Source organism: Octopus sinensis, linkage group LG19, assembly GCF_006345805.1.
Source record: "Octopus sinensis linkage group LG19, ASM634580v1, whole genome shotgun sequence".
NCBI classification, from domain to species: Eukaryota; Metazoa; Mollusca; class Cephalopoda; order Octopoda; family Octopodidae; genus Octopus; species Octopus sinensis.
In genome coordinates this window covers 42,201,540-42,215,009 of record NC_043015.1, presented here as the reverse complement: position 1 = coordinate 42,215,009, position 13,470 = coordinate 42,201,540, and the positions used below count along the sequence as shown (strand labels likewise).

General features: G+C 36.2%; 1 protein-coding gene across 1 annotated transcript in view; it reads right to left on the bottom strand.

Moving 5' to 3' along the window:
- Positions 1-405: 405 nt before the first annotated feature.
- Positions 406-13,470, bottom strand: part of LOC115222297 (methylcrotonoyl-CoA carboxylase subunit alpha, mitochondrial) — a 32,426-nt gene continuing 19,361 nt past the window's right edge. The window contains exons 14-17 of the mRNA XM_029792472.2: positions 5,353-5,439; positions 3,199-3,386; positions 2,348-2,527; positions 406-524 (exon numbers count right to left, since the gene is read on the bottom strand). Coding sequence (XP_029648332.1) covers positions 414-524; positions 2,348-2,527; positions 3,199-3,386; positions 5,353-5,439 — 566 coding nt within the window. The 3' untranslated portion in view covers positions 406-413. The remainder of the gene's footprint in view (positions 525-2,347; positions 2,528-3,198; positions 3,387-5,352; positions 5,440-13,470) is intronic.

Here is a 13,470-nt window from a genome sequence, read left to right as displayed (position 1 = left end):
AGAAGACACTTGTCCAAGGTGTCAAACAGTGGAATTGAACCTGAGACCATATGAAGTAAATTTCTCAACCACACAACAATGCCTGCATCTGTACTTCTTAATAGGAAATATACAAAAACTACATAAATATATGATTGATTGATTGATTGATTCTAGTTTCAGCTTATGAGCTGTGGCCATGCTGGGGCACCGCCATTCCATATGAATAAATAAAAAAATTCCAAGAATTTCATTCATAAATTATTTATTATTTTGATTTATATTAAAGAATTCAGAAACCCCAAAAAACAAAAAAAATTGACCCCCCCCCCTTAATTTTGATATAAAACTAATTTTCTTTTGTCTGCAAATATTCTGAGGTGACTTCTGTTGTTGTATATTTCTTTAGTTGTTGTGAAAGTTTTCGGTAATTCTTAAGAATCAGAATCTTCAAATTCTACAAGACTAGCTCCCTTTGGCACCGTTTCTCCGATTTTGTATGGTAAAGATTTAATCACAACATCCTTTGGTGCACGAATGATAAACTGAAATGGAATGAAATATGAGAGAGAAAATAACAATAATGATAATAATAATAATAATAATAGTAATAATAATCATTACAGGCGTAGGAGTGGCTGTGTGGTAAGTAGCTTGCTTACAAACCACACGGTTCCTCGGGCTGACCAAATCCTTGTGAGTGGATTTGGTAGACGGAAACTGAAAGAAGCCTGTCATATATATGTATATATATATATATATATATATATATGTGTGTGTGTGTGTGTGTGGGGGGGTGTTTGTGTGTCTGTGTTTGTCCCCCCAACATCGCTTGACAACCGATGCTGGTGTGTTTACGTCTCATCACTTAGCGGTTCGGCAAAAGAGACCGTTAGAATAAGTACTAGGCTTACAAAGAATAAGTCCTGGGGTCGATTTGCTCGACTAAAGGCGATGCTCCTGCATGGCCACAGTCAAATGACTGAAACAAGTAAAAGAGTATCAACATAATACCTGTTTTTCCACGCCTGCATGAGTTCTATGGAATTTGTTGAGGCAGATTTTCTACAACCAGGTGCCCTTCTTTATTGCCAAATCTCACCTGTTTCTAAGTAAGGTAATATTCCTTCATGTCTAGACATGTTTTCACAAGAGATTGGAAATGAAGGACACTGCTTGTATGAAAGTGACACTCGTTTACAGCAATCAAGCAAAGTCGACTAACACACATACACACAAACACAGACACAGACACATAACCCAGCCAAAAAGAGAAAACTCACACTATGCTTATATATAAGAAATACTGGTTTCAAATTTTGACACAAGGCAAGCAATTTCAGGGAAGGGGCCAAGTTGATTACACCAACCCCAGTACATAACTGGTACTTATTTTATCAACCCCAAAAGGATGAAAGGCAAAGTCGACCTTGGCAGAATTTGAACTCAGGCTGTAAAGACGGATGAAATACCACTTAGCCTTTTACCTGGAGTGCTTATGTTTCTGCCAGCTCAAATGCCAATAAAAGGTAAATTATATCTAACCCCTTTAACCCTGAAACTGGCTCTGGCTCTGTAGTACAAATGTCTTCTTTTCATAAGTTTTGAATTAAAATCTTCCACCAAAACTAGTCACAATTAATGTTCCTAACACTAGCTTAATGATAACTAAGTTATTTTACTAAATTCTTTGTTATATTTAAAATAATTGAGAGAAAAACAGAGCATCCCAAAATAAATACAGGGTTAATATTCCAAACATCCTGAACTCCATTATAACAATGAATAACATTTCCTCCACAGAAAAATAATAAAACTTTAAACATAGCATTTGTATGTAAATGAAATAAGGATAACATAAACATTTTTATACCTAATGATATATCAGATCATCCCATAAGTTCTGTCGGAATTTTGAATAAAGAAAACAAGTGATCAAATGTTATATTTAATTGAAATTTAATCATCAATGTACTTTCCCTGATTACCTTCCATCTATTTAAAAGCTTTTTAATCCCATCAATGTAAAATTCTTTTGGTTTCAAAGCGAAGAACTCTGAAATTTCAATTTCAACCTCCTCCTGGCTTGCGAAAGTTACGTCCCCCAAATGATTCTGTAAACTACAAAACAAATGGTAGTGTGAAAGAGCAAGGTCGGGAGAATGAGGTGAATGAGAATTTTTTCACAACCAAGCTATTCGATCTTCTGTGATGTGATCTTTGCAGTGTGGGGTCGCGCATTGTCCTGATGAAATATCACTCCTTTACGATTCACTAAAATGGGTCTCTTTTTCTTCAAAGCAAGCTACTTACCACACAGCCACTCCTGCACCTATATGCAAAATAAATTTCTCATTAAAGACCTTACCTCCATCTTCATAGCAATCATTGCAACAAGAGGGTCTCCTTGGTTGACGTGGGCTCCTGGTTCTACATACAGCTTCTCTATCACACCAGGCATAGGGGCCACAGTTACTTTGCCAGCGCCAGCACCAGCTGTGCTTTCAAGGAACTTTGGGAGGGGGGTCTTTAGTTCTCGGCTCCCTTCCTGCAACAAATCAATGGTTGAATCAATATGTGTGTGTGTGTGTGTGAACATGCGTTTTGTATGTGTGTATATAAGTATGTATGTACATGAATAGGAATATATGTGTGTATGTATACGAGTATGAATATATATATACATGTTTATGTGTGTGAATGTGTGTATGTGTGACACTGAATGCACATAGGGGGTGTTTGAGTGTGTGTGTGTGTGTGGGGGTGTGTATATGTGTTTGTGTTTGAATGTGTATGTATGACTGTAAATACATGTGTGCTTGAGACTCTGTGTGTGTGTGTACAATGAGCTTCTTTCAGTTTCTGCTTATGAAATCCATGAAGTCATACACATGCGCACACATACATACATACACACACATGTACACGCACACACACACATGCACACGCACGCACGCACACACACACAGAGGATAGGCTTGTTTCAATTTACACTTACCAAACCCACTCACAAGGCTCTGGTCAGCCTGGGGCTATAATAGCAGACACTTCCCCCAAAGTGCTGCACGGTGGGACTGAACCTGCAACCGCATGGGTGGGAAGCAAACTTCCTTCCTAACCACACATCCATGCCTATACTCACACAAAAAACAAACACATGAGTAAAAAAAAAAAAAACAAAAAAAAACCACCAAACGATATTTTCCCACAAAAACTTACCATGCTGAACACGTGTACACTGTTGTCTTGAAACACCACGTAGGAAGACATCTTAACGTTGTTCACGGAACAGACCAGTTTCTTCCGTGGACCCTCCGACTCTAATTTGGCGCTCACAGAATATTCCTCACCATTATGCTTCACTGTGAATGTGTTACCGGTCAGGAAGACGACTTCAAAGTCTATTTCTGCACGACAAAGATAGAAATACCATGTAGCAATGAAAGTGTGAATGTAGTAATGAAAGTAGTCGTGGTAGTAGTAGTAGGTGTAGTTGTGGTGGTGGTGGTAGTAGTAGTCGTAGTATTATCACTACTCTTTTACTTGTTTCGGTCATTTGACTGCGGCCATGCTGGAGCACTACCTTTAGTTGAGCAAATCGACCCCAAGACTTATTCTTTATAAGCCTAGTACTTATTCTAGCGGTCTCTTTTGCTGAACTGCTAAGTTACGGGGATGTAAACACACCCCCATCGCTTGTCAAGCGATGTTGGAGGGACAAACACAGACACACAAACATATATATATATACATATATACAATGGGCTTCTTTCAGTTTCCATCTACCAAATCCACTTACAAGGCTTTGGTCGGGCCATGGCTATAGTAGAAGTCACTTGCCCAAGGTCCCACACAGTGGGAATGAACCCGCAACCATGTGGTTGGTAAGAAAGCTACTTACCACACAGCCACTCCTGTTTCTATAATTGTAGTCGTAGATTGGGAGTGACCGAGGTGAGAGGGTACGATATGAACAACTGAGGTAACAGCAGTTCACATATCAGTGAAACTACAACTGTATTTGTGCTTGAGACTCCTAATTCTTCATAATCCAGTCGACCGAATTCTATGCGTGATCTGACCAATAAGTATCCGGACTGTTGCCATAGTAATGAAGCTAAAGCATGCATATTAAAAGCCGCTTGGCAGAGATTGACATTGAACTCTGCTGTGCATGTCCACTAAGTTTTAACATTCTAGCTCGCTTCTGGTGTTTACAGCAGTGCTTGGAAGGAAAGTGTGTAGTGTATGATTGTCGCATTGACCAGGACAGAGAAAGTTGAGCAGAGAATCTGCATCAAATTTTGCCAAAAGTTTGGCGATACCTGCTCAGAGGCCAACGTGAAGTTTTCAAAAAGTTTTCATTGTTCTTGACACAATGGAGGTGATCTTGGGCAACTGAAACCCGAATGTCTTTTTGGTCAGCTGAAAGCAGTTTTGGCACAAACTTGGTAGACACACCTCTCATACCCAAATCTTCTGTGATAATGGACGGAACTGAACCGTAACTAATCTGCACATCCTCTGATAACTCACAGATGGTGATTCAACGATTTCCTCTCACAGCTGCATACACATCTGTGATGTTTTCCTCAGTTCTATGTTTGCAGTTCTTCCAGAAAGTTCATCAATATTGACATTTTTTGGCCATGCTGGAAATTTCTGAACAACTCGTACACATGTGTGTGGTTTATACACTCCTCTCCATACACTATCAGCAACTTTGTGTTGACCTCTGTTCAGGTATCGCCATGACAACTTTCTCTGTCATGGCCAATGCGACATTCACATGCTACACATGTTCCTTCCAAGCACTGCTGTAAACAGCAGAAGTGGGCTGGGACGTTAAAACTTAGTGCACATGCATAGCAGAGATCAAGGTCAATCTCTGCCAAGCGGCTTTTAATATGCATGCTTTAGCTTCGTTACTATGGCAACAGTCCTGATACTTATTGGTCAGACCTTGTATTTTGATCACCGAATACTTGCAAGAGAAAATCCCTCAACTGAGCAGGTATAGACTGGAAGGATAAGAAACTATGATAGATGGGACAGGAGCTGTTGTCGTTATTTTTAAATAAAAGGAACACATTGAGTAATATAGGCTCTAGTTTCATCATCATCATCATCGTTTAACGTCTGCTTTCCATGCTAGCATGGGTTGGACGATTTTGACTGAGGGCTCTAGTTTATACCTGAATAAAAAAAAAAAGATAGGAAGATGGGAAGGTCACAGCCAGAACGTCTTTCATCATCGGTCAAATAAATCAGAGCAGCTCTTCCTCCTCCTCTTCTTCCTCAAAAGCAATACCACCACCACCACCAACAACAACAATTATAATTTTATTACCCGACCCCTTCTTTCACACTTACTTTCATCTTTATCCTGGAGCGACATTCTTTTCACTAAATTTTCATTGAGGCGAGCAGCCATGCAGTGGTTGAAAGGTGAGGTAGCATCTGTAAAGAAAATAGTAGTAGTAATAATAATAATAATAATAATAATGATAATGATAATAATGATCTTTTCCACTGGAGAAACAAGGCCTCAAATTTGGGGGTAGTATAAACTTAACATGGCTGCAAAACAAATTTTATACTATCCCTATACTGTTAAGTTGTCAACAGAAAGCAGATTTTATACTGCATGCCATTCAGACTGAGTAACAGCAGTGATTTCTGAAAGGCATGCAGTACAAAATTTGCTTTTGTTTTGACAACTTCACATGGCTGGAAGGCATGCAGTGTAAAATTTGCTTTCTGTTGACATCTTAACATGGCTGAAAGGAAAATTTTATATTGCTTTTATACTGTTAAGTAGTTAACAGAAAGCAAATGTTATACTTCATGCCTCCCAGTAATGGTTATAGAAGGGATGTTACGAAAAAGAGCGAGAAAGCAAATTTTATACTGCATGCCTTTTGGCCATGCTAAGTTATCAAAAGAATGCAAATTTTATACTGCATGCCTTTTGGCCATGCTAAGTTATCAAAAGAATGCAAATTTTATACTGCATGCCTTTTGGCCATGTTAAGTTATCAAAAGAATGCAAATTTTATACTGCATGCCTTTTGGCCATGCTAAGTTGTCAAAAGAATGCAAATTTTATACTGCATGCCTTTTGGCCATGCTAAGTTATCAAAAGAATGCAAATTTTATACTGCATGCCTTTTGGCCATGTTAAGTTATCAAAAGAATGCAAATTTTATACTGCATGCCTTTTGGCCATGCTAAGTTATCAAAAGAATGCAAATTTTATACTGCATGCCTTTTGGCCATGCTAAGTTATCAAAAGAATGCAAATTTTATACTGCATGCCTTTTGGCCATGCTAAGTTATCAAAAGAATGCAAATTTTATACTGCATGCCTTTTGGCCATGTTAAGTTATCAAAAGAATGCAAATTTTATACTGCATGCCTTTTGGCCATGCTAAGTTGTCAAAAGAATGCAAATTTTATACTGCATGCCTTTTGGCCATGCTAAGTTATCAAAAGAATGCAAATTTTATACTGCATGCCTTTTGGCCATGTTAAGTTATCAAAAGAATGCAAATTTTATACTGCATGCCTTTTGGCCATGCTAAGTTATCAAAAGAATGCAAATTTTATACTGCATGCCTTTTGGCCATGCTAAGTTGTCAAAAGAATGCAAATTTTATACTGCATGCCTTTTGGCCATGTTAAGTTATCAAAAGAATGCAAATTTTATACTGCATGCCTTTTGGCCATGCTAAGTTGTCAAAAGAATGCAAATTTTATACTGCATGCCTTTTGGCCATGTTAAGATGTCAAAAGAATGCAAATTTTATACTGCATGCCTTTTGGCCATGCTAAGTTATCAAAAGAATGCAAATTTTATACTGCATGCCTTTTGGCCATGTTAAGTTATCAAAAGAATGCAAATTTTATACTGCATGCCTTTTGGCCATGCTAAGTTATCAAAAGAATGCAAATTTTATACTGCATGCCTTTTGGCCATGCTAAGTTGTCAAAAGAATGCAAATTTTATACTGCATGCCTTTTGGCCATGTTAAGATGTCAAAAGAATGCAAATTTTATACTGCATGCCTTTTGGCCATGTTAAGTTATCAAAAGAATGCAAATTTTATACTGCATGCCTTTTGGCCATGCTAAGTTATCAAAAGAATGCAAATTTTATACTGCATGCCTTTTGGCCATGCTAAGTTATCAAAAGAATGCAAATTTTATACTGCATGCCTTTTGGCCATGCTAAGTTATCAAAAGAATGCAAATTTTATACTGCATGCCTTTTGGCCATGTTAAGATGTCAAAAGAATGCAAATTTTATACTGCATGCCTTTTGGCCATGTTAAGTTATCAAAAGAATGCAAATTTTATACTGCATGCCTTTTGGCCATGCTAAGTTATCAAAAGAATGCAAATTTTATACTGCATGCCTTTTGGCCATGCTAAGTTATCAAAAGAATGCAAATTTTATACTGCATGCCTTTTGGCCATGTTAAGTTATCAAAAGAATGCAAATTTTATACTGCATGCCTTTTGGCCATGCTAAGTTGTCAAAAGAATGCAAATTTTATACTGCATGCCTTTTGGCCATGCTAAGTTATCAAAAGAATGCAAATTTTATACTGCATGCCTTTGGCCATGTTAAGTTATCAAAAGAATGCAAATTTTATACTGCATGCCTTTTGGCCATGCTAAGTTATCAAAAGAATGCAAATTTTATACTGCATGCCTTTTGGCCATGCTAAGTTGTCAAAAGAATGCAAATTTATACTGCATGCCTTTTGGCCATGCTAAGTTGTCAAAAGAATGCAATTTTATACTGCATGCCTTTTGGCCATGCTAAGTTATCAAAAGAATGCAAATTTTATACTGCATGCCTTTTGGCCATGTTAAGTTATCAAAAGAATGCAAATTTTATACTGCATGCCTTTTGGCCATGCTAAGTTATCAAAAGAATGCAAATTTTATACTGCATGCCTTTTGGCCATGCTAAGTTGTCAAAAGAATGCAAATTTTATACTGCATGCCTTTTGGCCATGCTAAGTTATCAAAAGAATGCAAATTTTATACTGCATGCCTTTTGGCCATGTTAAGTTATCAAAAGAATGCAAATTTTATACTGCATGCCTTTTGGCCATGCTAAGTTATCAAAAGAATGCAATTTTATACTGCATGCCTTTTGGCCATGCTAAGTTGTCAAAAGAATGCAAATTTTATACTGCATGCCTTTTGGCCATGTTAAGATGTCAAAAGAATGCAAATTTTATACTGCATGCCTTTTGGCCATGCTAAGTTATCAAAAGAATGCAAATTTATACTGCATGCCTTTTGGCCATGTTAAGTTATCAAAAGAATGCAAATTTTATACTGCATGCCTTTTGGCCATGCTAAGTTATCAAAAGAATGCAAATTTTATACTGCATGCCTTTTGGCCATGCTAAGTTATCAAAAGAATGCAAATTTTATACTGCATGCCTTTTGGCCATGTTAAGTTATCAAAAGAATGCAAATTTTATACTGCATGCCTTTTGGCCATGCTAAGTTGTCAAAAGAATGCAAATTTTATACTGCATGCCTTTTGGCCATGCTAAGTTATCAAAAGAATGCAAATTTTATACTGCATGCCTTTTGGCCATGTTAAGTTATCAAAAGAATGCAAATTTTATACTGCATGCCTTTTGGCCATGCTAAGTTATCAAAAGAATGCAAATTTTATACTGCATGCCTTTTGGCCATGCTAAGTTGTCAAAAGAATGCAAATTTTATACTGCATGCCTTTTGGCCATGTTAAGTTATCAAAAGAATGCAAATTTTATACTGCATGCCTTTTGGCCATGCTAAGTTGTCAAAAGAATGCAAATTTTATACTGCATGCCTTTTGGCCATGTTAAGATGTCAAAAGAATGCAAATTTTATACTGCATGCCTTTTGGCCATGCTAAGTTATCAAAAGAATGCAAATTTTATACTGCATGCCTTTTGGCCATGTTAAGTTATCAAAAGAATGCAAATTTTATACTGCATGCCTTTTGGCCATGCTAAGTTATCAAAAGAATGCAAATTTATACTGCATGCCTTTTGGCCATGCTAAGTTGTCAAAAGAATGCAAATTTTATACTGCATGCCTTTTGGCCATGTTAAGATGTCAAAAGAATGCAAATTTTATACTGCATGCCTTTTGGCCATGTTAAGTTATCAAAAGAATGCAAATTTTATACTGCATGCCTTTTGGCCATGCTAAGTTATCAAAAGAATGCAAATTTTATACTGCATGCCTTTTGGCCATGCTAAGTTATCAAAAGAATGCAAATTTTATACTGCATGCCTTTTGGCCATGCTAAGTTATCAAAAGAATGCAAATTTTATACTGCATGCCTTTTGCCATGTTAAGAATGTCAAAAGAATGCAAATTTTATACTGCATGCCTTTTGGCCATGCTAAGTTATCAAAAGAATGCAAATTTTATACTGCATGCCTTTTGGCCATGTTAAGTTATCAAAAGAATGCAAATTTTATACTGCATGCCTTTTGGCCATGCTAAGTTATCAAAAGAATGCAAATTTTATACTGCATGCCTTTTGGCCATGCTAAGTTATCAAAAGAATGCAAATTTTATACTGCATGCCTTTTGGCCATGTTAAGTTATCAAAAGAATGCAAATTTTATACTGCATGCCTTTTGGCCATGCTAAGTTGTCAAAAGAATGCAAATTTTATACTGCATGCCTTTTGGCCATGCTAAGTTATCAAAAGAATGCAAATTTTATACTGCATGCCTTTTGGCCATGTTAAGTTATCAAAAGAATGCAAATTTTATACTGCATGCCTTTTGGCCATGCTAAGTTATCAAAAGAATGCAAATTTTATACTGCATGCCTTTTGGCCATGCTAAGTTGTCAAAAGAATGCAAATTTTATACTGCATGCCTTTTGGCCATGTTAAGTTATCAAAAGAATGCAAATTTTATACTGCATGCCTTTTGGCCATGCTAAGTTGTCAAAAGAATGCAAATTTTATACTGCATGCCTTTTGGCCATGTTAAGATGTCAAAAGAATGCAAATTTTATACTGCATGCCTTTTGGCCATGCTAAGTTATCAAAAGAATGCAAATTTTATACTGCATGCCTTTGGCCATGTTAAGTTATCAAAAGAATGCAAATTTTATACTGCATGCTTTTGGCCATGCTAAGTTATCAAAAGAATGCAAATTTTATACTGCATGCCTTTTGGCCATGCTAAGTTGTCAAAAGAATGCAAATTTTATACTGCATGCCTTTGGCCATGTAAGATGTCAAAAGAATGCAAATTTTATACTGCATGCCTTTTGGCCATGTTAAGTTATCAAAAGAATGCAAATTTTATACTGCATGCCTTTGGCCATGCTAAGTTATCAAAAGAATGCAAATTTTATACTGCATGCCTTTTGGCCATGCTAAGTTATCAAAAGAATGCAAATTTTATACTGCATGCCTTTTGGCCATGCTAAGTTATCAAAAGAATGCAAATTTTATACTGCATGCCTTTTGGCCATGTTAAGATGTCAAAAGAATGCAAATTTATACTGCATGCCTTTTGCCATGTTAAGTTATCAAAAGAATGCAAATTTTATACTGCATGCCTTTGGCCATGCTAAGTTATCAAAAGATGCAAATTTTATACTGCATGCCTTTGGCCATGCTAAGTTATCAAAAAATGCAAATTTTTACTGCATGCCTTTTGGCCATGTTAAGTTATCAAAAGAATGCAAATTTTATACTGCATGCCTTTTGGCCATGCTAAGTTGTCAAAAGAATGCAAATTTTATACTGCATGCCTTTTGGCCATGCTAATTATCAAAAGAATGCAAATTTTATACTGCATGCCTTTGGCCATGTTAAGTTATCAAAAGAATGCAAATTTTATACTGCATGCCTTTGGCCATGCTAAGTTATCAAAAGAATGCAAATTTTATACTGCATGCCTTTTGGCCATGCTAAGTTGTCAAAAGAATGCAAATTTTATACTGCATGCCTTTTGGCCATGCTAAGTTATCAAAAGAATGCAAATTTTATACTGCATGCCTTTTGGCCATGTTAAGTTATCAAAAGAATGCAAATTTTATACTGCATGCCTTTTGGCCATGCTAAGTTATCAAAAGAATGCAAATTTTATACTGCATGCTTTTGGCCATGCTAAGTTGTCAAAAGAATGCAAATTTTATACTGCATGCCTTTTGGCCATGTTAAGTTATCAAAAGAATGCAAATTTTATACTGCATGCCTTTTGGCCATGCTAAGTTGTCAAAAGAATGCAAATTTATATACTGCATGCCTTTTGGCCATGTTAAGATGTCAAAAGAATGCAAATTTTATACTGCATGCCTTTTGGCCATGCTAAGTTATCAAAAGATGCAAATTTTATACTGCATGCCTTTTGGCCATGTTAAGTTATCAAAAGAATGCAAATTTTATACTGCATGCCTTTTGGCCATGCTAAGTTATCAAAAATGCAAATTTTATACTGCATGCTTTTGGCCATGCTAAGTTGTCAAAAGAATGCAAATTTTATACTGCATGCCTTTTGGCCATGTTAAGATGTCAAAAGAATGCAAATTTTATACTGCATGCCTTTTGGCCATGTTAAGTTATCAAAAGAATGCAAATTTTATACTGCATGCCTTTTGGCCATGCTAAGTTATCAAAAGAATGCAAATTTTATACTGCATGCCTTTTGGCCATGCTAAGTTATCAAAAGAATGCAAATTTTATACTGCATGCCTTTTGGCCATGCTAAGTTATCAAAAGAATGCAAATTTTATACTGCATGCTTTTGGCCATGCTAAGTTGTCAAAAGAATGCAAATTTTATACTGCATGCCTTTTGGCCATGCTAAGTTATCAAAAGAATGCAAATTTTATACTGCATGCCTTTTGGCCATGTTAAGTTATCAAAAGAATGCAAATTTTATACTGCATGCCTTTTGGCCATGCTAAGTTGTCAAAAGAATGCAAATTTTATACTGCATGCCTTTTGGCCATGCTAAGTTATCAAAAGATGCAAATTTTATACTGCATGCCTTTTGGCCATGTTAAGTTATCAAAAGAATGCAAATTTTATACTGCATGCCTTTTGGCCATGCTAAGTTATCAAAAGAATGCAAATTTTATACTGCATGCCTTTTGGCCATGCTAAGTTGTCAAAAGAATGCAAATTTTATACTGCATGCCTTTTGGCCATGCTAAGTTATCAAAAGAATGCAAATTTTATACTGCATGCCTTTTGGCCATGTTAAGTTATCAAAAGAATGCAAATTTTATACTGCATGCCTTTTGGCCATGCCATGCTAAGTTATCAAAAGAATGCAAATTTTATACTGCATGCCTTTTGGCCATGCTAAGTTGTCAAAAGAATGCAAATTTTATACTGCATGCCTTTTGGCCATGCTAAGTTATCAAAAGAATGCAAATTTTATACTGCATGCCTTTTGGCCATGCTAAGTTGTCAAAAGAATGCAAATTTTATACTGCATGCCTTTTGGCCATGCTAAGTTATCAAAAGAATGCAAATTTTATACTGCATGCCTTTTGGCCATGCTAAGTTGTCAAAAGAATGCAAATTTTATACTGCATGCCTTTTGGCCATGCTAAGTTGTCAAAAGAATGCAAATTTTATACTGCATGCCTTTTGGCCATGCTAAGTTATCAAAAGAATGCAAATTTTATACTGCATGCCTTTTGGCCATGCTAAGTTATCAAAAGAATGCAAATTTTATACTGCATGCCTTTTGGCCATGTTAAGTTATCAAAAGAATGCAAATTTTATACTGCATGCCTTTTGCCATGCTAAGTTATCAAAAGAATGCAAATTTTATACTGCATGCCTTTTGGCCATGCTAAGTTGTCAAAAGAATGCAAATTTTATACTGCATGCCTTTTGGCCATGCTAAGTTATCAAAAGAATGCAAATTTTATACTGCATGCCTTTTGGCCATGTTAAGTTATCAAAAGAATGCAAATTTTATACTGCATGCCTTTGGCCATGCTAAGTTATCAAAAGAATGCAAATTTTATACTGCATGCCTTTTGGCCATGCTAAGTTGTCAAAAGAATGCAAATTTTATACTGCATGCCTTTTGGCCATGCTAAGTTATCAAAAGAATGCAAATTTTATACTGCATGCCTTTTGGCCATGCTAAGTTGTGAAAAGAATGCAATTTTATACTGCATGCCTTTTGGCCATGCTAAGTTATCAAAAGAATGCAAATTTTATACTGCATGCCTTTTGGCCATGCTAAGTTGTCAAAAGAATGCAAATTTTATACTGCATGCCTTTGGCCATGCTAAGTTGTCAAAAGAATGCAAATTTATACTGCATGCCTTTTGGCCATGCTAAGTTATCAAAAGAATGCAAATTTTATACTGCATGCCTTTTGGCCATGCTAAGTTATCAAAAGAATGCAAATTTTATACTGCATGCCTTTTGGCCATGTTAAGATGTCAAAAGAATGCAAATTTTATACTGCATGC